Source organism: Solanum stenotomum, chromosome 8 (genome assembly GCF_019186545.1).
Source record: "Solanum stenotomum isolate F172 chromosome 8, ASM1918654v1, whole genome shotgun sequence".
Lineage (NCBI taxonomy): Eukaryota > Viridiplantae > Streptophyta > Magnoliopsida > Solanales > Solanaceae > Solanum > Solanum stenotomum.
The window spans coordinates 13,189,296-13,210,881 of record NC_064289.1 but is presented as its reverse complement, the minus strand read 5'-3'; the positions used below and the strand labels follow the sequence as shown (position 1 = coordinate 13,210,881).

The 21,586-nt window shown below is 35.0% G+C and overlaps 3 protein-coding genes across 4 annotated transcripts; 1 reads left to right on the top strand and 2 right to left on the bottom strand.

Moving 5' to 3' along the window:
- Window positions 1-78: 78 nt before the first annotated feature.
- LOC125873089 (ABC transporter G family member 32-like) lies at window positions 79-9,367 on the top strand. 2 transcript variants are annotated; one of them, XM_049553953.1, is made up of 25 exons: window positions 79-400; window positions 1,282-1,402; window positions 1,498-1,586; window positions 1,667-1,751; window positions 2,225-2,384; window positions 2,473-2,549; window positions 2,641-2,691; window positions 3,068-3,158; window positions 3,263-3,564; window positions 3,648-3,926; window positions 4,039-4,355; window positions 4,475-4,635; window positions 4,743-4,846; window positions 5,265-5,418; window positions 5,693-5,815; window positions 5,897-5,991; window positions 6,083-6,412; window positions 6,494-6,784; window positions 6,921-7,004; window positions 7,084-7,217; window positions 7,306-7,533; window positions 7,731-7,902; window positions 8,015-8,269; window positions 8,443-8,748; window positions 9,242-9,367. In XM_049553953.1, the coding sequence occupies exons 1-24, from the start codon at window positions 153-155 to the stop codon at window positions 8,713-8,715; spliced, it is 4,224 nt and encodes a 1,407-aa protein (XP_049409910.1). In that variant the 5' UTR covers window positions 79-152; the 3' UTR covers window positions 8,716-8,748; window positions 9,242-9,367. The 2 variants fall into 2 exon arrangements, with proteins under 2 accessions (XP_049409910.1, XP_049409911.1); XM_049553954.1 differs by lacking the exons at window positions 79-400; window positions 1,282-1,402; window positions 1,498-1,586 and having other exon boundaries at window positions 1,668-1,751; window positions 2,232-2,384.
- A 470-nt stretch (window positions 9,368-9,837) lies between these two features.
- LOC125873099 (mitogen-activated protein kinase kinase kinase 20-like) lies at window positions 9,838-10,822 on the bottom strand. The gene has a single exon (XM_049553973.1). It carries the CDS (start codon window positions 10,810-10,812, stop codon window positions 9,841-9,843), a length of 972 nt encoding a protein of 323 aa, XP_049409930.1. The 5' UTR covers window positions 10,813-10,822; the 3' UTR covers window positions 9,838-9,840.
- A 3,888-nt stretch (window positions 10,823-14,710) lies between these two features.
- LOC125873094 (protein TIFY 8) lies at window positions 14,711-21,586 on the bottom strand. The gene is made up of 6 exons (XM_049553966.1): window positions 20,811-21,586; window positions 19,973-20,160; window positions 19,375-19,820; window positions 19,190-19,277; window positions 15,539-15,770; window positions 14,711-15,176 (listed from the first exon to the last, which is right to left on the bottom strand). Exons 1-6 carry the CDS (start codon window positions 21,049-21,051, stop codon window positions 15,088-15,090), a joined length of 1,284 nt encoding a protein of 427 aa, XP_049409923.1. The 5' UTR covers window positions 21,052-21,586; the 3' UTR covers window positions 14,711-15,087.

The following is a 21,586-nucleotide window of genomic DNA, read 5'->3' as shown; positions in this document are numbered from 1 at the left end:
GGTTTCAAGCCTACAAAAGTTGTTGGAATATTGACACATCTAACATTAACCACCTCATATATCATTTTCCCCTATACTTTCTTGTTGTAATCATATATCATAGATTTCTCCTCAAAAAAATTAAAAAATTTCTAGTTGTGGCTTAGTTAACTATGTCAACAAGAGGTGAAAATGGAGCTAGAAAAAATGAAGAGGATCTTGTGTTGGCAGCTTTGCAAAGTTCTCCTACTTATATACGAGCACGGACATCGATCTTTCGAGGCATTGGTGGAGAGGTTGCTTTAGTTGATGTTGGAAAAATGAAAGGTGAAGAACAGAAGCAAGTTTTGGATGTGTTGATTAATGCTATTAATGAAGATACAGAGATGTTCTTCAAAAGAGTTAAGGAAAGATTTGAGAAGTAAGTGTTTTTTTTTAATTTCATTTTCAAACATAGGTTTATAAGTTGTATTAGTGTATTTTGTGCTTAGTAAGTGTTACTAATTTCTTTGGTGTTTTTCATTTGCATAAATATTAATGTTTGTGTTTTGATGGAATGGACATTGAAGTTGTAATTTCCTCCTATCCCTCATTTATCAAGAAATAAAATAATAATTATGGTAAAGAAAGAAAGAAAGGAAAAAGGATAACTTATATAGTGTAGAAGAGTTCATGCCATTCGGAAACAACCTTTCTACCTCCACGAGATAGTGGTAAGGTCTGCGTACACTCAACCCTCCCCAGACCCAACTTAGTGGTATTTCACTAGGTATGTTGTTGTTGTTGAAGAGTTCATGCCATTAGTGTATTTTAACTTATTGTTGCAGGGTTAACTACCTTATTTTCCGGTTTACTTAGCCCTTTAATATGGACATTTATCGATAGTTATCTTTAAGGTGATCTGATAGTGTAAAACTCCTTTACATTGTCAGTGTATAGAAGTTAAACTCGAAAGAAAAGGACCATTTCAGTCTTCATGTTGCTTATGTTGATGGTTAACATTATAAATATATCCTGTATGAAAGGCAAGAACTTAGCTTTTTGAAAAATTGATTCTTGATGGTAACCAGGCCTCATTTAGGAGTGAGTTTCAGATAGTATAAACTTGAAAACATCTCAACGTGCTCACATCGAGCTATAAACGACATAATGGTGTTTAAATATGAGTTCCATTAGGACAACAAGAAGCTGAAAGAGCTATGTGAAGTGTTAAGAGTCTTAAACCTCTTTCATCCATATGATCTTCAACATTATTCATTGTATTGGTTCATATTAAACATATCAAACTAATCTTACTTTCAGGGTGGATTTGGAATTCCCAAAAGTTAAGGTTTGCTTTCAGCATCTTAAAGTTGATGCAATGGTCCATGTAGGAAGCAGAGCATTGCCTACTATTCCCAACTTTATATTCAACATGACTGAGGTAAGCCTGCACCTCTCATGTGTTTGCTAAATTATGATTTCATAGTGACTAGAGTCTGACAATGTTTCTGTTGTTAAAAAATTAAAATGAAACAGACTTCCTTGAGACAGTTGAGGATTTTCCCAAGTCGGAGAAAGAAATTATCTATCCTAAACAACATAAGTGGTTTTCTACGGCCATCAAGGTACGATTTGAGCTCCAATGAAGTGTGTCTCGTGTCCATGAGTTATATTTGGAATCTCCTGAGGTGGTCTTGTCTTTCAGGTTGACACTGCTTTTGGGTCCGCCTAGCTCTGGAAAAACAACATTGCTTTTGGCACTTGCTGGCCGCCTTGATAAGAATTTGATGGTACAAACCTTTACTTGTTCCATCACAATGCTTATCAGTATACACTGGAAATGAAATGATTTTTAACAACTTTTTGCACTATAAACCTGTAATTACTTTATAACCGAACTAATTATGTAATTATATTTACACTGTCAGTGCATATAACTTAACAACATAAAAGCTTCAAATGCACTACTAATGAATTGGTTTTAAGTGGTAGTATGAGAATGACATGCATCATTCTATAACGACTGATTTTCCGTACTGGAAGCTGAAAACAAGTGTACATGCTATTCGTCCTTTGATATCAATACTAGAATATCCATGAGATAATACTTCAAATATTTTTAATCAATTCATCATAAACATATTTGTTTGGTGCAAATATTGCTGAAAACTTGATTTTTTTGGTTCAAGATGACATTGTAGCTACCTTTTGTTTCGAAAAGATTGTATTTGTCCCTCATTAATGCAGTTAACTTACTATGAAGATGTCAGGAAGAGTTACCTACAATGGACATGATCTGACGGAGTTTGTTCCTCAAAGGACGGCTGCCTATGTCAGCCAGAGGGATTCACACATTGCAGAAATGACAGTAAGGGAGACACTTGAGTTCTCTGGACGTTGCCAGGGTGTCGGATTTAAGCATGGTATTTTCTAGACCTGCTACAATCAGCCATGCACTTTATGGTACTTTTTCTAGTTGAATTTGATATAGAACCATCAAAATCTGGGCAGATTTGCTTATGGAACTTCTAAGAAGAGAGAAAAATGCTGGAATAATTCCTGATCAAGATATTGATATTTTTATTAAGGTATGGCTTCTGCGTGAAGTTTGTTTTCTAGGTTATATGTGTAGAGAAACCACTTCATCAATCTCATGTTGATGTAATTGTTTTCTATCAGGCAGTAGCATTGGGAGAACAGACAAGTATAGTTGTAGATTACATTCTAAAGGTATGTTAGCAGTGAGGCTTTATTAAATTCATTGTTTTTTCTACATTCATACCACATGCTGCATGTGGACCTATAATTTTCTTTATGTTAGTTTTACATGTCGAAATGCTACTAATTACTATGAACCTTATATTTCTTTACTGAATGCATGACTTTTCACCGGACATGCTCAACGTGATAGATACATATAAGTTGATTATAAGGAAGAGTTATGGTCCAATTTCTTGAAATCATTGTTGTTTTATCTTCTGTACTATGCTTCAATAATCAATAGCATCATGTTCTGGGTATAAGATATTAGCTTTATAGACTTCATTGTGCTTTGCGGACTATTGCTTGGGCATTTTTTTTATATCCTTCTGAAATATCTGCAAAGATTTTAGGATTGGATATTTGTGCGAATACATTAGTAGGAGATGAAATGATCAAAGGGATTTCAGGGGGACAGAAGAAGCGCCTCACTACTGGTACTTGCCTTCATTCTGCTAGCTGACATCTGCTTGTTTAAAATTATCGAAAAAAGTAAAAAAGTCATTGCTTGGATTATTGAAGTTGTGAGACATGTATGCAGGTGAGTTACTAATGGGTGCACCAAGGGTACTCTTAATGGATGAAATCTCAACCGGGCTAGATAGTTCAACTACCTTTCAAATCATCAAGTACTTAAAGTACACGACTCGCGCATTTGATGGGACTACCCTGGTTTCTTTATTGCAACCTGACCCTGAAACTTACTCTCTCTTTGATGATATAATTCTATTAAGTGAGGGCCAAATCATTTATCAAGGTCCCCGCGAAACTGCTCTTGAGTTCTTTGAATTTATGGGTTTCAAGTGCCCCTCCAGGAAAAATGTTGCTGATTTTCTTCAAGAGGTAATTGTCTGAGTTCAAGCATTTGACTGATGCTATATTGATAGTGCTCTTATTTGGTTTGTCATCTTGTTATCTCTGCACAGTTAACATCTGAAAAAGATCAAGGGCAGTATTGGTTTCTCAATAGTCAGTACAGCTATGTATCAGTAACAAAGTTTGCTGAGGGGTTTCAATCCTTTCATGTTGGTAATGCATTGGCGCAAGAACTGGCTATTCCATTCGACAAACGTGACGGTCATCCAGCAGCTCTGTCCTCTAGTACTTATGGTGTGAAAAAGTCTGAGCTTCTCAAGATCAGTTTTGACTGGCAGTTGCTATTATTAAAGCGAAACTCAGCTGTGCTCGTTTTCAAAGTCACACAGGTCATATTTCTTAACAGTTTCTTTGCAAAAGAAAATCACCTTGCTTCTTTAGATCCCTTGTAGAATTATACTGTTAGTTGTTGAGGTGGACATATTGTTTTCCATTTTGCAGCTCTTTCTGATTGTCTTGATAATGATGAGTGTGTTCTTCCGTTCAACAATGCATCATGATACACTTGAAGATGGAGCTGTTTACCTCGGTGCTCTCTACTTTGCAATTCTTATGGTTCTTTTCAATGGTTTCTTGGAGGTGCCTATGCTGATAGCCAAGCTTCCCGTTCTTTACAAGCAGAGAGATTTACATTTCTACCCATGTTGGATATATACTCTTCCGTCTTGGCTTTTGAGTATTCCCATATCACTTTTAGAGTCCATTATTTGGGTTGCAGCTACATACTATGTGGTTGGCTTTGATCCTCAAATAACCAGGTATCTTTTTAACTTTTTTGACAAGTGGTTCTATTCGTTTCATCTTGTTTTATATTCTGTATTAGCTTTTCACCATATTTGATAGAGGTAAGATAACTCATTTTGTTTAATAACTACAGGTGCTTCCGTCAGTTTCTGTTGTATTTCTCATTGCATCAGATGTCAATAGGACTTTTCCGTGTGATGGCATCACTAGGCAGAAATATGATAGTTGCTAATACCTTTGGATCTTTTGCAATGTTGGTAGTCATGGCTCTCGGAGGATTTGTTATTTCAAGAGGTCATTTACACTCTCAATTTGGCTCGTCAATGAATTAGTTACTTCACGCTGAGAGAAAATGGCTTTTATTCAATTAGTTTGTAGTTGAACTTTTCATTTTGTTACAGATAGCATCCCAAGTTGGTGGATTTGGGGTTACTGGTTTTCCCCTTTGATGTATGCCCAGAATTCAGCTTCAGTAAATGAGTTCCGTGGCCATTCTTGGGATAAGGTAATTTGGTATTCTGGTATCTGTTTGTGTCTGTTTCATATCAAATTACAGTCCAAGACTTGCTAATAATCTACACTTTAATACATCCAAACATAAGGGATCACCAACTTAGCAATGAAAAACTCAGGTGGAGTTAGTCAAACTCAGTGTCTATTCATGAAAATGAGATATATCTATTAGCATGTATTCTTCCTTTTTTTTACGAATTTCTATCTTCCGAGGAAAAACAACTGTTCTCTTCACATGGTGTCGAAGGCCTTCTATCTTGTATAATTCTTTTAAACACTAAGAAATGACTACTATAAAGTGTTGATGCTTCAGATAAAAATATGTTTGGACTACTATTTACTAATGTTGCTCATTTGTTAATCAGTACTACTGTTGGATATAAATTTATCTTTTCACTTTAAACTGGCAGAGATTTAGGGACAACATATCTCTGGGTCAGATGTTATTGAAGGTTCGCAGCTTGTTTCCAGAGAACTACTGGTATTGGATCGGTGTTGGTGCATTGATTGGGTATATAATAGTGTTCAACGCCCTCTTCACGTTGTTTCTGACTTACCTCAACCGTAAGTTTCTTCTTCTAAAATCCTATATACTATCATCTTAAATAGCCAATATTCTGGTTCTACAAGTCTTTATTGTGACGCGTTTAGAGAGGAAGTTTAGCTGTCGCAAAGAATTGTGCAAAAGAAAGATGTTTGGATGCTCTAGTATTACTAGTTAACATGACTTGCTCTTAATGCCAATTGTTCTAGTTTCTTTTCATACCTATTGTTTTAATACAAGGAAACAAGATGCAAGTTCTTTGGGAATTTATCATGTTCTTACAACTTTCTGCAGCATTAGGGAGCCAGCAAGCAGTTGTTTCAAAGAAAAACACCCAGAACAAGGACAAGGAACCAGAGAGTGAAGATAACATTGTTCCATTTAGAGAGTTTTTGAACCATTCACACTCATTCACTGGTTTGTTAAAGCATTTTCACTTTTGAGGGTTAGCTTTTAGTTGCAATGAGTAGATATTCACGATTCCCGGTCTGTTGGCAGGAAGAGAGATCAAGAAACGAAGAGGCATGGTTCTTCCATTCGAGCCTCTTTCCATGTGTTTTAAGGAGATTAGTTACTACGTTGAAGTTCCCATGGTAAACCAACAGCAGTTCAATTACAGTAACCAATGAAATGTAATATGTTCTACAGCAAATTCCTTATTAGTGTACGAAATTATTTGTTCAGGAGCTTAAGCTACAGGGGCTAGGAGATAAACTACAGTTACTAGTCAATGTTACTGGTGCATTTAGGCCGGGCGTGCTTACTGCATTAGTTGGTGTCAGTGGTGCTGGTAAAACTACTCTAATGGATGTTTTAGCTGGAAGGAAAACTGGTGGACATATAACAGGCAATATCTATATTTCTGGACACCCGAAGAAGCAAGAAACTTTTGCAAGAGTATCCGGATATTGTGAACAGAATGATGTTCATTCCCCCTGCTTAACTATCCATGAGTCACTACTGTTTTCTGCTTGGCTCCGGTTATCTTCTCAGGTTGACGTGAAAACACAAAAGGTAATCGTTATAGTTCTTTGAACTTATGACAATGCCATAATCTGTACATACAGAACCTGAGGAAGGACCATTCTTTTGCAGGCTTTTGTTGAAGAGGTTATGGAGTTAGTGGAACTAACTTCATTACGTCGAGCTTTGGTTGGCCTACCTGGAGTAGATGGATTGTCAACAGAGCAAAGGAAAAGGTTGACGATTGCGGTTGAGCTTGTAGCCAATCCTTCAATAGTTTTTATGGATGAACCTACTTCAGGACTAGATGCCCGGTCTGCAGCCATTGTAATGAGAACAGTGAGAAACATTGTCGACACTGGAAGAACAATCGTCTGCACCATCCATCAGCCTAGTATAGATATCTTCGAATCATTTGACGAGGTTTTCATCTTAAATCTTGCTCAATACATATCAAATCTTGAATTAAACACTGCACTTACAGTTTTAGTAGTTACATATAGCTATCACCTTAGTTTTCATCACAAGTAAGACATGATTTTACTTTGTATGTATGCAGCTTTTGCTCATGAAAAGAGGTGGACAGCTCATTTATGCTGGTTCACTAGGGAACAGATCATGCAATCTTATTCAGTATTTTGAGGTAATCCTTTAACTGATCAATTCAGAGCTTTCTATGCCTTAAAAACTGCATGATAAATAATCCACTTGTAATTTTCTAGGCAATTCATGGAGTACACAGAATTAGGTCTGGACAGAACCCTGCTGCTTGGGTTCTTGAAGTTACTTCTTCAGCAGAAGAAAATCGCCTCGGTGTAGATTTTGCTGACATATATCGAAAATCAACTTTATTCCAGTATTTCTCTCCCTCTCCCTCTGTGTGTGTGATGAAGAAATTATCTGATTCGTGCTTTCAATAATTAACAATGTTTCTGTCATTTCAGGCAAAATGAGGAAATGGTTGAAAGTTTAAGCAAACCACAAGAAGGTTCAGCTGAGCTATATTTCTCAAGCAAGTACTCTCAGTCCTTTTTCGGACAGTTTCTTGCATGTCTATGGAAGCAAAACCTGTCCTACTGGCGCAATCCACAATATACTGCTGTGCGCTTCTTCTACACGGTCATAATCTCATTGATGTTTGGAAGTATATGCTGGAAGTTTGGTTCTAAGAGGTTTCTTTCTTGAAACTTTGCCTTTACCATTCAAAACAATATAAATCCATTCACTCATTTTGATCTTTTGGCACAAGACTTGAAGTTATTCAAATGATTCCTCATAATCAGAAAACTAAATGCTGTCATACTAAAACTTTCTCCTCAATACAAGTTAGTAATTATTTTCACTTAATCTGCTAACATTTTCACCACAGGAGTACTCAGCAGGACATATTAAATGCTATGGGATCCATGTATGCAGCTGTTCTTTTCATTGGAATCACGAACGCTTCCTCTGTCCAACCTGTGGTATTTATTGAGAGGTTCGTCTCATATCGTGAAAGAGCAGCCGGGATGTACTCAGCTCTACCCTTTGCATTTGCACAGGCATGACATCTTTATATTCTTCGTGTGCTTTTCTATATGACTCGGTGTAAGACTTGGTCCGCGAATGATGCATTTGCTTGGTCTAAATTGGATAACCTTACTGTCTTTGCAGGTCACAATTGAGTTTCCATATGTTTTCATTCAAACACTAATATATAGTACCATATTCTACTTCATGGCATCTTTCGAGTGGAGCGTCTCAAAGTTCGTTTGGTACATATACTTCATGTACTTCACACTCCTATACTTCACTCTCTTCGGTATGATGACTACTTCAGTCTCTCCAAACCATAACATTGCTGCAATTCTTGCTGCACCATTCTACATGATGTGGAATTTGTTCAGCGGATTCATGATTTCTCGAATGGTAATGCTCTATCATGCTCTTTAATCTCTACCATCCTGACACAAATGTTTGTTAGTAGTCTTTTTTCTTGAACTCCGTGTCAAGTCAAACCAGACATACAAATTGAAACGGAGGGAGTAAGTCACTAAATCTTGGAATTTGCCTATTCACTAACTTTATTGTTCTGATTTCAGAGAATTCCTATTTATTGGAGATGGTACTATTGGGCTAATCCAGTAGCATGGAGTTTATATGGACTTTTAACATCACAATACGGAGAAGTAAATGAACATCTTATGCTTGCTGATGGTGTTCATACAGTATCAATAAAAAGGTTCATTAAAGAACAGTTTGGATATAGGCAGGAATTCTTAGGCACTGCTGGTGTTGCAGTTATTGGTTTCTGTATAATCTTTGCAGTAACCTTTGCTTTTGCAATCAAATTCTTCAACTTCCAAAGAAGATAAAGATTATAAGAGGCAAGTGCTGTTGACACTAAGGTAATATACATTGCAAATTCTTGATTCATCAATAGAGTTTGTGCTCCTAAGAATATTGTCCACCCAATACTTTAAACTAAAAAATAGCCAGCAGAGGTATATGTATAATCAGCGTATAATCTATGTATATCAACTAAAAAGTAAATCTTTGAATCCGACTGGCTATTTGTGTAAAAATCCCTTGTCGTTTACCTTCATCAGGTGATGTTTCATTCTCCTGCACATACTTTAATGAACACAAAGTTTAAAAAAGAAGAAAGACTTTTGATACTTGTGATATAAACAAAGGATTCTCACAATAATGATAGACAAATTTATTGTTTACTTTTTCTAGCTAGTATACATTGATTATACGTGGATTAATTGACATTTGTAATTAGAGATAAATTATCTTATTATTTAAATTCTGAATTTGCTATTACTTGAAGAACACCAATTTTGCTATTATTAATTTAAAAAAAAAGAGCTAACACACATTTAATTTCTTTTGCAGGGTTCTGCTTTAGTTTTGACTCATGATCAGGCTATATAAAGAGAATAAGGATGCAACTATATATATATACACTACAATACATATATTTCTCATGAATTTCTGTGACATTCATTATATATATATATGGATCAAATTCTGTATCACATATATGAATGTATATATAATAATAATCACATTTTTTATCAAAAAAATATACAAGAAGAAAAGAATCCATCTTGTTTTTTCACCTCTTCTGCTTCTCACTGCAAATGAATTTGTTACAAATGTTGAAGAAACATTCAATTCCGGTTTAGCATTTCATAATAAACTCGCGTATGAAAATATTAGCATTAACTAAGGTGGTATATGCTCCTAATATCTGAGCCAATTTAGTGTTTATGAGATTCATCAGACACATGTCTGAACCATAGATATTGAAAAACTCATTATGACAAAAATACATGGATGAACATACGATATGTTTTGGATTATTTCATGTAACATCCTGATTTGTACAAGAAACACACAAAAGAATAACTATAAGCATATATAATAATACAGTGTCAATGTTCTATAGTCAATCTATCTAAAAAATCGAGTTTTTGTCTTCAGAATCTGCATCAGTGTTCTATAATCAAATGACGAATGTGTGGCTGTGTTCTGAATGCTCTCTTTTGGTTAGGCCTGTGTAAACTGGACATGTAACCATGTTGCCTCTTCCGCTTCTTTGGAGGCAGGACACTGTCAGCTGATTTCAGAAAAGAGTGATTCAATAGCAGTCCTGCACTCCAACGCGATTTTGGATTCTTGATCAGACAATATCTCAAGAAATCTTTTACCTCTGTAGACAGTTTGTCATTCTCCAAATTTGGTTCCTCGTACTTAATTCGTTGCAATACATCATCAAACTTTGGATCTGAATTGGATGATTCCCATAGTGGTGTCCCAGTGATCAACTCGTAAACAGTACATCCAAGTGCCCAAATATCAGCTTCTGGGCCGTACTCCTGTTTAAGTAGGGATTCAGGTGCCATGTACCTTTTAGTTCCTCTCATCCCCTGTTTCTGCGTCCAGCTCTGTTCCAAAGTTAACGAAAGCCCGAAATCAGCGATCTTTGCCACCTCCTCTGTATCATCATCATCATCAGTAGAAGTAAGAAGAATGTTGTGTGGCTTTATATCACAATGAATGATCCCTTTTCGATGAATGAACCTTAGCCCTAAAAGAACATTCTTGGTGTGTTTTTGTACTTGAAACTCAGGCAACCCTAGTTGATCATTATTGAGAAGACGATCAGCAAGACTCCCGGCAGAGGCATATTCTAAGAGCAAGTTGTAAAGAAGTATATCATCTTCTTGGGTGACTTTAACTCCGAAAGATCGAATAACATGAGGAGAATCTTGACACATTCTTAGAAATTCAGTTTCATCTTCAAGAGAGTGAGAATGGCTCAACATACAAGACTTCACAGCAATAAGTGATGGAATGAGAGGAGAATGAGTAGTAGAAGCCAATGAAACAAAACCAAATCCTCCCTGCCCTAATGTTCTACCCCTCTTCCACATAATCTCTGCTTCTTGATTTTTCGCCATTACAGAACAATTTCAGACTGTTTTTTTTTTTTTTTTTTTTGGTATAGTTTGAGCGTGTTTTTGTGAGTGTAGAGTTATATAGGACATTAGTTTCCTAATTTTTTCCGTTTTCCGTGTCATAGTGGTAGTTATATTCAATATTTCCTTATTTATTTACTTTTAATATATGGAAATTTACAGCTCTATAAAATTCAAATAGTTACCATAAAATAAGAAGCAGTTAAATAAGTTGTGATTTATTAAAAGGGTTGATAACTTGATTGATAAGTCATTCACTTGAATAACGAATCATTCACTTATATAACACAATTTTATTTTACAATTTCAAAATTCTTTAAGACAATTTTTATTTTACAATCCTTATTACTAATATAAAATTATGTTCTTGTACGATATTGTTTCCGTCTTATTTTATTTGATCAATATCCTCTCTTAACCACTTTATTTGCTATTTTTTTTTTAATTTATTAGTCTCTCGTCACGTACATTACATGTACTTATCAGCTCAGGTGGTCAAGATAATTGGTCATCGCTTCATGTTGGATTGTATATACTTTTGTAAAAGAATATCTAATATTTATAAATAATTAAGTAAAAAATTATATATATAAGAATAGGGTAAATTAAATATTTTTGTGAAAGGGTTTGGTCATTGAATTATGACATGTTTGCCAACGTTAAGATAACTCGATATAGTCTGAACCTAAGTGTATCTCACCAAAAACTTTCGTATAAACTATATTCATGGTGTATATTCCTTTGTGGAGGACGCATATTAGGGTAGATAGTTTCTTCTCCTCCAGTTTTTGTCACTATTTGTGGTTGCTTGTACTTTTGACTATCATATTATTTTGTTGTAGTTATTGTCTTGCTACTATATGATATTTTTGTATATCTATTACCTTTCTCCTAGACTACTTTGGACGATTTTTCTTAAGCCAAGAGTTTATCGAAAACAATCTATTTACTTTTAAGATAGATATTGTAGGTCTGCCTGCGTACACATATATATAGAACCTTTGTTGAACCAATTTGAGTACTGTTGGAATTCAATTAAGTGAAAACATCTTTGTTAGAAATATGTGAAGGAACAAGTTGTAAAGAAGTATGTCATCTTCTTGGGTGATTTTAACTCCGAGTTGAGGACAAATTGTTAGAAATTTGGTTTCATGATTAAGATATTTATAGCCGGTCAAGATACAACATTTAAGAGCAATAAGAGGAGAATCATTAGTAGAAGCCAATGAAACTAAACCAAATCGTGTTCCTAAGTTTTTTTGTTTTCCCTTTCATAGTGCTAGTAGAAGAAACTGTATTAAAGTTTTCCTTGTTTTACTTTTAATAGATGGAAATTATATAATTGTCTAATTTTTTTTCTCTATATAAATATATTCTATACTACTCCCTCAGTTCATCTTTTGTTGTCATGTTGCACTTTTCGAAAATTAATTTGATTAATTTTCAAAGTTAAATTAGATTACATTAGTCAAAGTTTTTATCGTTTGACTCTAAAAAAGAAAACCATGACAACTAAAAGTAGTATATCTTCTATGTTTATATCTATCTATCTATTTTCTATACTACAATAAAATCATGAACTCTCTAACTTGAATGCTAAATAACTATAATACCTCCAACTTAAAACACTTAATTTAGTACTCATATCTTTTATTTTATGTCATATGCATTACTATTATATTATATTAAAAACAAACAGTTTTTCACATTGAAGGATTGTGATTTTACCTAAGAGTTGTGACTTTTTCGATGAATTGTGACCTTTTTAAAGGGTCGTGACTTTTCTGATAAAACAGAACAAACACATGTTCATACTACCATTTGTTGACTATAAATAGATGGATTTTCTCACATTTTTAACCTACGAATTTTCTAAATTTTCTATTATTCTTTTTTTAATATACCCATTTTAGTATATCTTCTATATTTTATACTATATTTATGTTATATTATATTATCTCCTAGAAAATATCTCCTAGAAAAGACAAATATGAAAAAATTTCAAACATTCATCTTGAACTATAAAGAACTCAATTATTTGAAGTTTTGAACAATGAATAAAGCCCCAAAAACCCACTTAATATAGAATAAATATTAATTAAATTTGTGAGACAATATATACCTATTAAGAAAAAGAAATTTAAGACATAAATTGAACGTCACTTTCCACTTTTGCCCTTTTAGTTATTCTTATACTATATTTGAAAATAGAATTAATTCAAAGTAAAATCATGAATATGAGTAATTAACTCTCTTGAACTTATCACTAAGAAAATGTAAATAAAGGACAAAAATATAGAAATTTCCAACAATTTTCTTAAACATTGAACAATTAATTTATTTTGAACATTGAAAAAAAGTTTCAGAAATTCAATTATTTTGAACAATTCACTTAAATATCTAATATGGCTTTCCTCCAAACTCCTCTTTGTCAGGGTATTGTAAGATTACAACCAAATTCTCCCTCAGCTGGAGTTAACAAGTCTTTGAAATGAACTTTGGCTCAAGTATAATACTACACAATAACCTTTTGGAATATCTCTACATACTTTGTAAATTCTCAAACAAGTACTGAAAAAGCAAAAATAAAGAAAGTTTTGTATAATTGAGAGCCACAAGATATGGTTAGCCAGATAGGCATAACAAGTACCACAACAAACTACTCAAAAGAAAGAGAGAAAATTGACAAATCATTTGAAAAGTTCTGTTTTTCTACTACAAGCATGGTCATTGCAGGACAGTTCGATATACAAAGTATCCTGAGCAGCAGAATGGCTATAAATCAATATAAAGTAAAGAACACTCTTATCAAGAGCTATTATTACTGTTAGGTGATTATTAGTACTCAGAAATTCAAGCTCATGCTTTGATTGTTAATTCCTCCTATATATCAGGAAACTTTCCCTGTCATATAAAAATGCATAAAGTGATGTTTCAGATTTATTTGTTTCTATAATCGTCAATAACAAGTGCAGCACACAAATTTGGGAACATCCAAATTATATAGTAGCAGATACACTCACATTAATGAAATCATAACAACAAAACTGAATTATATTACAGAATCATGTATATTGTATTGCTAGTTTCCATTAATTGCCTGGACCATAGATACTGAAAAAGACATTATGACAAATATCCAATGATGAACATAAGAAACATGTTTTGGAATATTTATTCTGATATGTACAAGACAAGTACACAAAAGGATAACTATTAGATACATAAACATAATTGATGAATCAGCAACACAATTTGAATAGCATTGAACATTAAACAATGAAATAGAAAAGAAGCAGTTAAATAAGTTGTTTATTATATATGTTATTTCTTTATTAAACTTTATTATTTCATTATTTGATTGCCCAATTAATAAAAAATCACGAACTTCTATACATGACACCTTAGGCGAATCCCACATTAAAATAGGAGAGTACGTTTGTTTTTGGATTTAATGTGGCTTAGTCCAAAAGATAAATTCGTACAAGCCTAGACTCAAAGTGAACAATATATGCCAACCATGGACTTAGTCGTGACAAAATATGGTATCAGAACTTGTACTCCCGTGATGGCTGGACAAACCTCTGCAAGAACGTTGTGCCTAAGGGGACGATACATAGCCTCATTTTGCCAACTTTTTTCCCTTTCATCTTCTCCATTTTCTAGCAACCATACCCCCTCTCGTTACTTGGACATGTAAAATATGCACTTATTTCACACACAACCTAATGGAGCATCATTAGAAGACTCAGAATACTTGTACAAAGGATTATAACACATGAATTTTTCTTTCTTTTTTGTTGAAAATAAAGGAAAAGAAATCTATTGAATTTCAAGGTTTTAATAAGGTCCTGTTGGAATAAGAAAGAAGCCAAATATAAATAAACTACAATTCAAGATGTATGAATGAATCCTCTGTGTAGCCATTTCACTCCAAGAATAGGCAAAACAGAATTCAGATGAGTGAAACCATCCTTGCTATCAGCATTGGAACTGTATTTAGTGAACAGATGGAGCATCCATGTCTTGAGAGTTCAAGGCCTAAGCAAGCCTATAAAAACATCAGCTGCATTTCTTTTGGAATGACCGACTAAACTTCCATTGATTCAACAACTAAACAAAGAGCGGTACAAGATTGGAAGTTTGGCTTCAATAGGTAGTTCACCTGGTTTCTAGGGGTGAAAGTAGTGAAAAATAAAGGAATAGAAGATAAGTAAGATGGATTTGTGACAATGTCAGCCCTATTTGGAGTCAGAATCACATATCTCGTTTTTCATCAGTGACGTTTTCTGCTACTTGCACTGCAGTTTTTGCTTCCTTAGTTGTGTTAACCCCTCGAAGGACACCTACAAATAACAATAACATATTTGAATAACATGAAAACTTGGAGGAAATGTGCTGTCTGAACTCAGAGAATATGAACATCAACTGGCATGATTAAATATTTTCATGCACAACGGATTAAATAGCCAAAAAGTTTTGAATTATGTAAGATTTTGGGTCCACAAATTTCACTTGTCAAACATAGGCAACCCTCGTGCAACTTGTGTCAATTCTATGAGGCAAAACGTAACATTTCTCAATTAAATGGCAACACTGTGTTGCGCACTTATATATATGATATTCTGTTGTCTTAGAATTTTAACATTCCATAGAGCCTTGCTGCAGTCAGCATAAAAACATCTATTAACAGAGTAAAATCTATTACCTTGAGGGATGGAAATGTGATCACCAGAACCAAAACCATGGGTGAAACCTGCTTTGCCAGAGGACCTGCCATGTAACTCTCTTATTAGAGCTAGGTTATTGCCCTTGGTTGTCTCATTCTCTGCTTTAGGCGAATAATTTTCTCCAGTTGATGGCCTTGCTGCAGGTTTTGGAGCATATGTTGTTGACCAAGATCCTCCATTTGATCCAGCTAAGGACATTATAACATCTGCCTGATACATAGCAGGAAACTCGATCATGTTATGCTAAAGAATTTTAGAACTTGATTGATTCTACAATCTCAAAGAGTCTAATCAAATAACAAAGAAAATGCGATTTATTGTAAATATTTAAATGGGAAATTTAGGAAAATCCCTCTCCCCTTTTGCCACTTTTCAGCAGTAGGAGATAAAAGAATTTTTTTTAAAAATATAATTGAATGTTAAGACAACAATGATGCTGCTTGCACCTCACTGCATATATTTGTAGCTTAATGCACTCCATCCCGAAGTATGTAGATTTGGCCAACTAAACGAGGATCTCTTCATGTTGAAATTATTGGCATTGCCATCATTTGCTTATACCACTAATGACATTGACATGTTATTCTATAAATAGATGGCCCTCGTTCTTCATTTGGATCACACCAACTGAGCGAGAAATCTCAGAGAGTTATATCTGAGAGAGAGCAATTGCACAAACTGTGTATAAGAAAATAGTTTGTGGGGAAGTTAGAGAGTGACTGAGTGAGTGATATCATAGTGAGTTGGAAAACCAAAAGAGGGTTATTTCTTGAGTTTCGTAGTGATCTTTGCAATATTTTTTTTAGGCCTTCATAGTGTAAATTCCTTGCAGTTGCTCCTCTTGGCCCATGATTTTTCTCTAATTCAGAAAGGTTTCCACGTTAAATTTTTGGTATCATTTGTCCCTTTCGCTGCTGATATTATCACTGCTTAATTTAGCCCGTATTGCATTTGGATTGGATTGGATTGGCTTATTACTTCTGCTAGTACGTTGTACCGGTTGGACAAATATTTTGTTCGACAAGGAAAGGATTTAGTTCATGTTTTTATTCCGCTGGGTGACTTACACCTTTCCAAAATCCAACACTAAGTACCTCGGTTCCCTTGTTCAAAGGACTTCCACCAAGAACTTCCTTCAGACCTAAAAATAAACGACAATTATGTGACAACAACTTTCAACTTGGAGAGCAACAGTCAAATGATTTTGAAAACAATGATTTGACCAAAAGATTTTTTGCTTTTTGTGGGACCCCCCTAGCCTTCATTTTAGGTTTCAAGAAATGAATATATAAAATGAATAAATATTTAAGGACAATACTCTTCACTTAAAGAACAAGGATACTCGGTCCCCAACAGTTCAAAAACAGATTGAAAGATAATCTGGTGTACTAGGGATATTGCAAGTACATTAATGCATTACTAATTTAGTTTTAACCATAATCAACACGAAGACTAACAGGTGAAAAAAAGAATTTACTCATGAATTACAATAGAATTAGGATCCTTTAGGGAAGAGAAACCAGAGAATTTGTACAGATGATCTGGAATAAGTTAAGAAAACATTTAAGTTTTAAGATAAATCTTTTCCTCGAGAGGTCCAGATAAACTTTATTGAGGAGATACGGCTCTTGGGCCTAACTCAATTTCAAAAGCTATCGCACAACGGGAGGATTGCCCAAGACCATATAAGGAAACCACAACTCATTCCCTCAACCGGTGTGGGACTTAACCCCCACCCATAACTCAACTGGAGTGTGGATTACGGGAGTCAAACATTGAGAAACACAAAAGCATGGATTGATGGGTCTGGCTTTGATACCCTGTGAAGATATGCCCTTGGACCTAACTCAACCCATAAGCTAGATAACTAGGGATTGTCCAAGACTATATAAGGAGTCAACCAATGTGGGACTAAACATTTATAACACCAAGGAGGTGAACAAAAAGCTCATATATATGTCAGAACTTACTAATGCTAACCCAAACATAAGGTCAAAAGTCAAAACAATATAACATGATTCACGGTCTATAATAATCTGGGTAGCTCAGCATTTCTTCACATATAAACTCATAGCTATTGCTAGAGGACTTTCCTGATGTATCCCATGCCATTTCTCAATGTCAACTGAGAAATTATATTTCATACTAGAGGCTCTTGTATGCAGTTAATTTGTTATTTTTAAGACTGGTGATGGAAAGATCCTCCACCTTCTACCAAGAGATTGGAGTTCGAACAATAGAGTGAGAAAAAGAGCCATTCTTAACTGTTGGTCAGGGGGTTTTGGGCAGGGTTTTACTTATCAAAAGAATATGATATGTTTTATGCTACTTTCCTCTCTGTAAAATATGATATCCACATGTCAAAGCTGACAAAACCTAACCAAGCAAAGATGTGGTCTGGCTGTTTCACAAGATCACCTAATTGGAATCCTTCCTAAACTAACGAATATCTCAAGTTATATGAAAAGAGGCATTATTTGTTCTAATCACAAGAGCATGACAAAAAAATTAATCTCCAATATTTGTCCCTCTATCGACCTTCCTGGAGTCTCTGTATACTTCTCCAAACAACATAATACTAAAGGGAACCATTGCATCAAAAGACAATGAATCATTTCAAACATTAATCACTCTATGCTGTTGCATTGATATTTAGTTGTTTTCATGAACCATATTATGAGCACAGCTGGCCCAGATATCTTGGCTTAATGGTGAAGGCATAGTTTATAGAAATCCATATATTTTATGAGAATAAGACATCGTAGAATTAGTCAGTTGCAGGAACATCGCAATGATATATTATGAGCACAGCTGGCCCAGATATCTTGGCTTAATGGTGAAGGAATAGTTTATAGAAATCCACATATTTTATGAGAATAAGACATCGTAGAATTAATCAGTTGCAGGAACATCGCAATGATATATTTTGAGCACAGCTGGCCCAGATATCTTGGCTTAATGGTGAAGGAATAGTTTATAGAAATCCACATATTTTATGAGAAGAAGGCATCGTAGAATTAGTCAGTTGCAGGAACATCGGAATGATAGTATTTTTTGTGTCATGTGTCTCATCTGAAACGAGTATCTAGAACAGTTATTCCCGACAACATATAACTTCATCGCATGCTTTACTTGATAGTTTATACAATGCCGCATGTTATTTTCGTCTACGGTTGTGCCTAGCATTCAGATTTGGTATATACCAGTACTATTTCCATCACTATCTTCTTTACAGCAAACTAAAACTTCTTCAGTAAGATAATTCCCTCTTCTATTAGAAAATTGATTAACCAAAATTCTCCAAATCAAAACTAAACAAATAAAAAATTATATCGCCAAGGATACCATCAGCTATTACCATAGTCAAGTATGAGGGATTATAATGTCACACGTTAAACATGTTATTTACTATTGAAGCATGTTACTTTTATTTCGCACAATATACCTGGTATAGTAGACTGACAAATTTAGACAAGTGAGCAATTAGACAATAACTTATTAGTCTGCTTACACACTAAATTATTCACCAATCTGCTCAAAAAGAAAGAAAAAGAAAATACAACACAAAGACATACAGAAACAGTAGAAACACAGAAGAGAAGTGTGATTTGGTAAAGCAGAAGACGAACCTTGTTGGGATGGACATTATCGAAAACATGGGCTTGACCCCCGTAAAATATAGTCATTTGAGAGCCAGCAGGTGACGATCCTTGCCGACTATCATGCAACAACATCAAGAAGTCTCAATGATATAATTAGAGAAGGTCAGACAGACATCAAAAGAGGCAGTTTGTGCAGTATCTACTAAAATTACCACGGGTTAGAAGATTCTAGGTCAGAGAAGTGAAGTGTAGACTTCTGCTTAGCACCACTTAATGGCACCCCAGAAAGGCTTCTATCAGAGATTCCACCACTTGCATTAATGGAACTCAATATTCCGGATCCTTTGATTCCGGTCCTTGATCCTTCATCAGCAGCTTGAGATATATTAGAAGGTCCTGCATTAGCATCTCCAAACCTGTTGGATGACGATTGATATCCAAAAGGTAAAACATGACTAGCACGTGGAGGATACTGCAAGGTGGGACCAACATTGACGGGAATAACTCGATCCCACTTGGAAGCATTGACATCAGTTCTACCAGTGGCGGATGGTTGTGATATTAAAGAGGCATGAAGTGGCCTCATTGGATGCATAACAAAGGACATTTCTTGGTCCTGTGGTCGTCCACGCCGCTCACCCCCTGCATTTCGTAGTAGCTGAACTTGAAGAAAACTACCAGTATCAGAGTAAATAGCAGGCACTATAGGAAGATATACAACCAACAGAAGAACAACTAGGAACAGTTTTTCCTTTTTTTCTGCTTTCCTGAACTTTGGTTAATATATGAGGTAAAAGAGGAAATACAGACCTTCTGCATATGTGAGCTCTCCAATGAGTCTGATCGCAGCATTGCAAATTTATCTCTCGTTGACCCCATCAAAGAGTCAGAATTGCTTCTTTTTGTTCCCAACAATCGATTACTTGTCTCAGGCCCTGAAAGTTCACCCCTTAGGCCATAGAACGGCACTCCTTCAAAATGATTTCCTACAACTCTTTCTACAATGATAAGGAAATTATCAAATACTGTTAAAATTTGCATACAGAATAACCATAAGAAAAGCAACGTGCGACATCAAAAGTAGAACTATTCAATCACTTGTTACTTCAAAAACTTTTCTTTTAAGCTAACTTCTTTTCTAGTAACAACAAACATGCATGGAACTCCCATATATGAATGCTAGAAAATTTCACCCTTTATCAAAGGCAAATGATAACAACACTAAAAGAAGTTCAAAAGTTGAGTAAAGTTTTCATAAACTAATACTAAAATAGAACATGATTCACATGTATTGGAAAAAAAACAATATATGCCTATTGATTTTAAAGGAAAGCTTCCCCAAAAGCTACCAAATCAGTCAATTATCTCAAGCAAACTTCCTCCACAACAAGCATTCTCTTTGCTTTACCACTTATAAGATAAGCTTAATTAGGTACAAAAACACATCACAAGAAACATCAAGCTTATATACTCATAAATAATAGTAAAGCAGCAGCATGATAAAACAAAATATATGCTCATGAAAGTACTAACTGAATAAAGAAATTTATAGCTAACAACCTCCATTTCCCCTCAAATTGCATAAGAAAAAGGAGTACAAAACATGAAACTGGAAAAAAGGTGAGAATAAGGGTTGGTTTTAACTTACCAGAACCCAGATCAGAAGTGGTGGAAATGGGGCCACGGCCACCCCCAGAAGAAGCACCAAGTGAGACAGAAGCAGACGGAGATGCCTCTGACGGCAACACCACTCTGCCAGACATCCCCGGAGATGAATCTTGAGGATACCCTTTACCCAAAAAATCATGAAAAGTAGTGGCTGCTGGTTTCACTTCATCTGCTGCAGTTGCAGTATCACTAACACTTTTGTTACTTTGGATGTGAGCCATACATGAACACACAGTACCATCACCAACAAACCCATTTCATCCCTATACAATTATCTCCTTCAAACTCCATAACTAACTACCCCTCAAGTCTAGTTAGGTGGATGGGGGTGAGAAAGAACCAAAAAAGCAATAATCTTTGCACAAGAAAGAGGGGGAAAAGGTCACAACGCACAGCTATTGTACTTCAGTGTGAGCTTATCTGCATCAACTTTTGCAGACAAGTTTACCCACATGATTTAAATTCAAAATATGCATAAACTAGCCTTGATATTATACAAGAAAAGGGTAAAAAGAAGATAAAGGTAGTACCTTTAAGAAAAAAAATTGGTTCAAAACCAGACAAGTATTGAGGCGAAGAGAAGAAGAGAGAGAAAGGGGCATTAAAATGCAAAAGTGCCTGGCTTTTTCTTACACAATACATAAATGGGCTCTGTGTTCTTGGTTCTATTGCCCACTAACATCTACTACTATACTACTATGGCCTTCAAAAAAAAATACAGACATAAGCATTGGGAAGGGAGAAAGCAGGAGAATA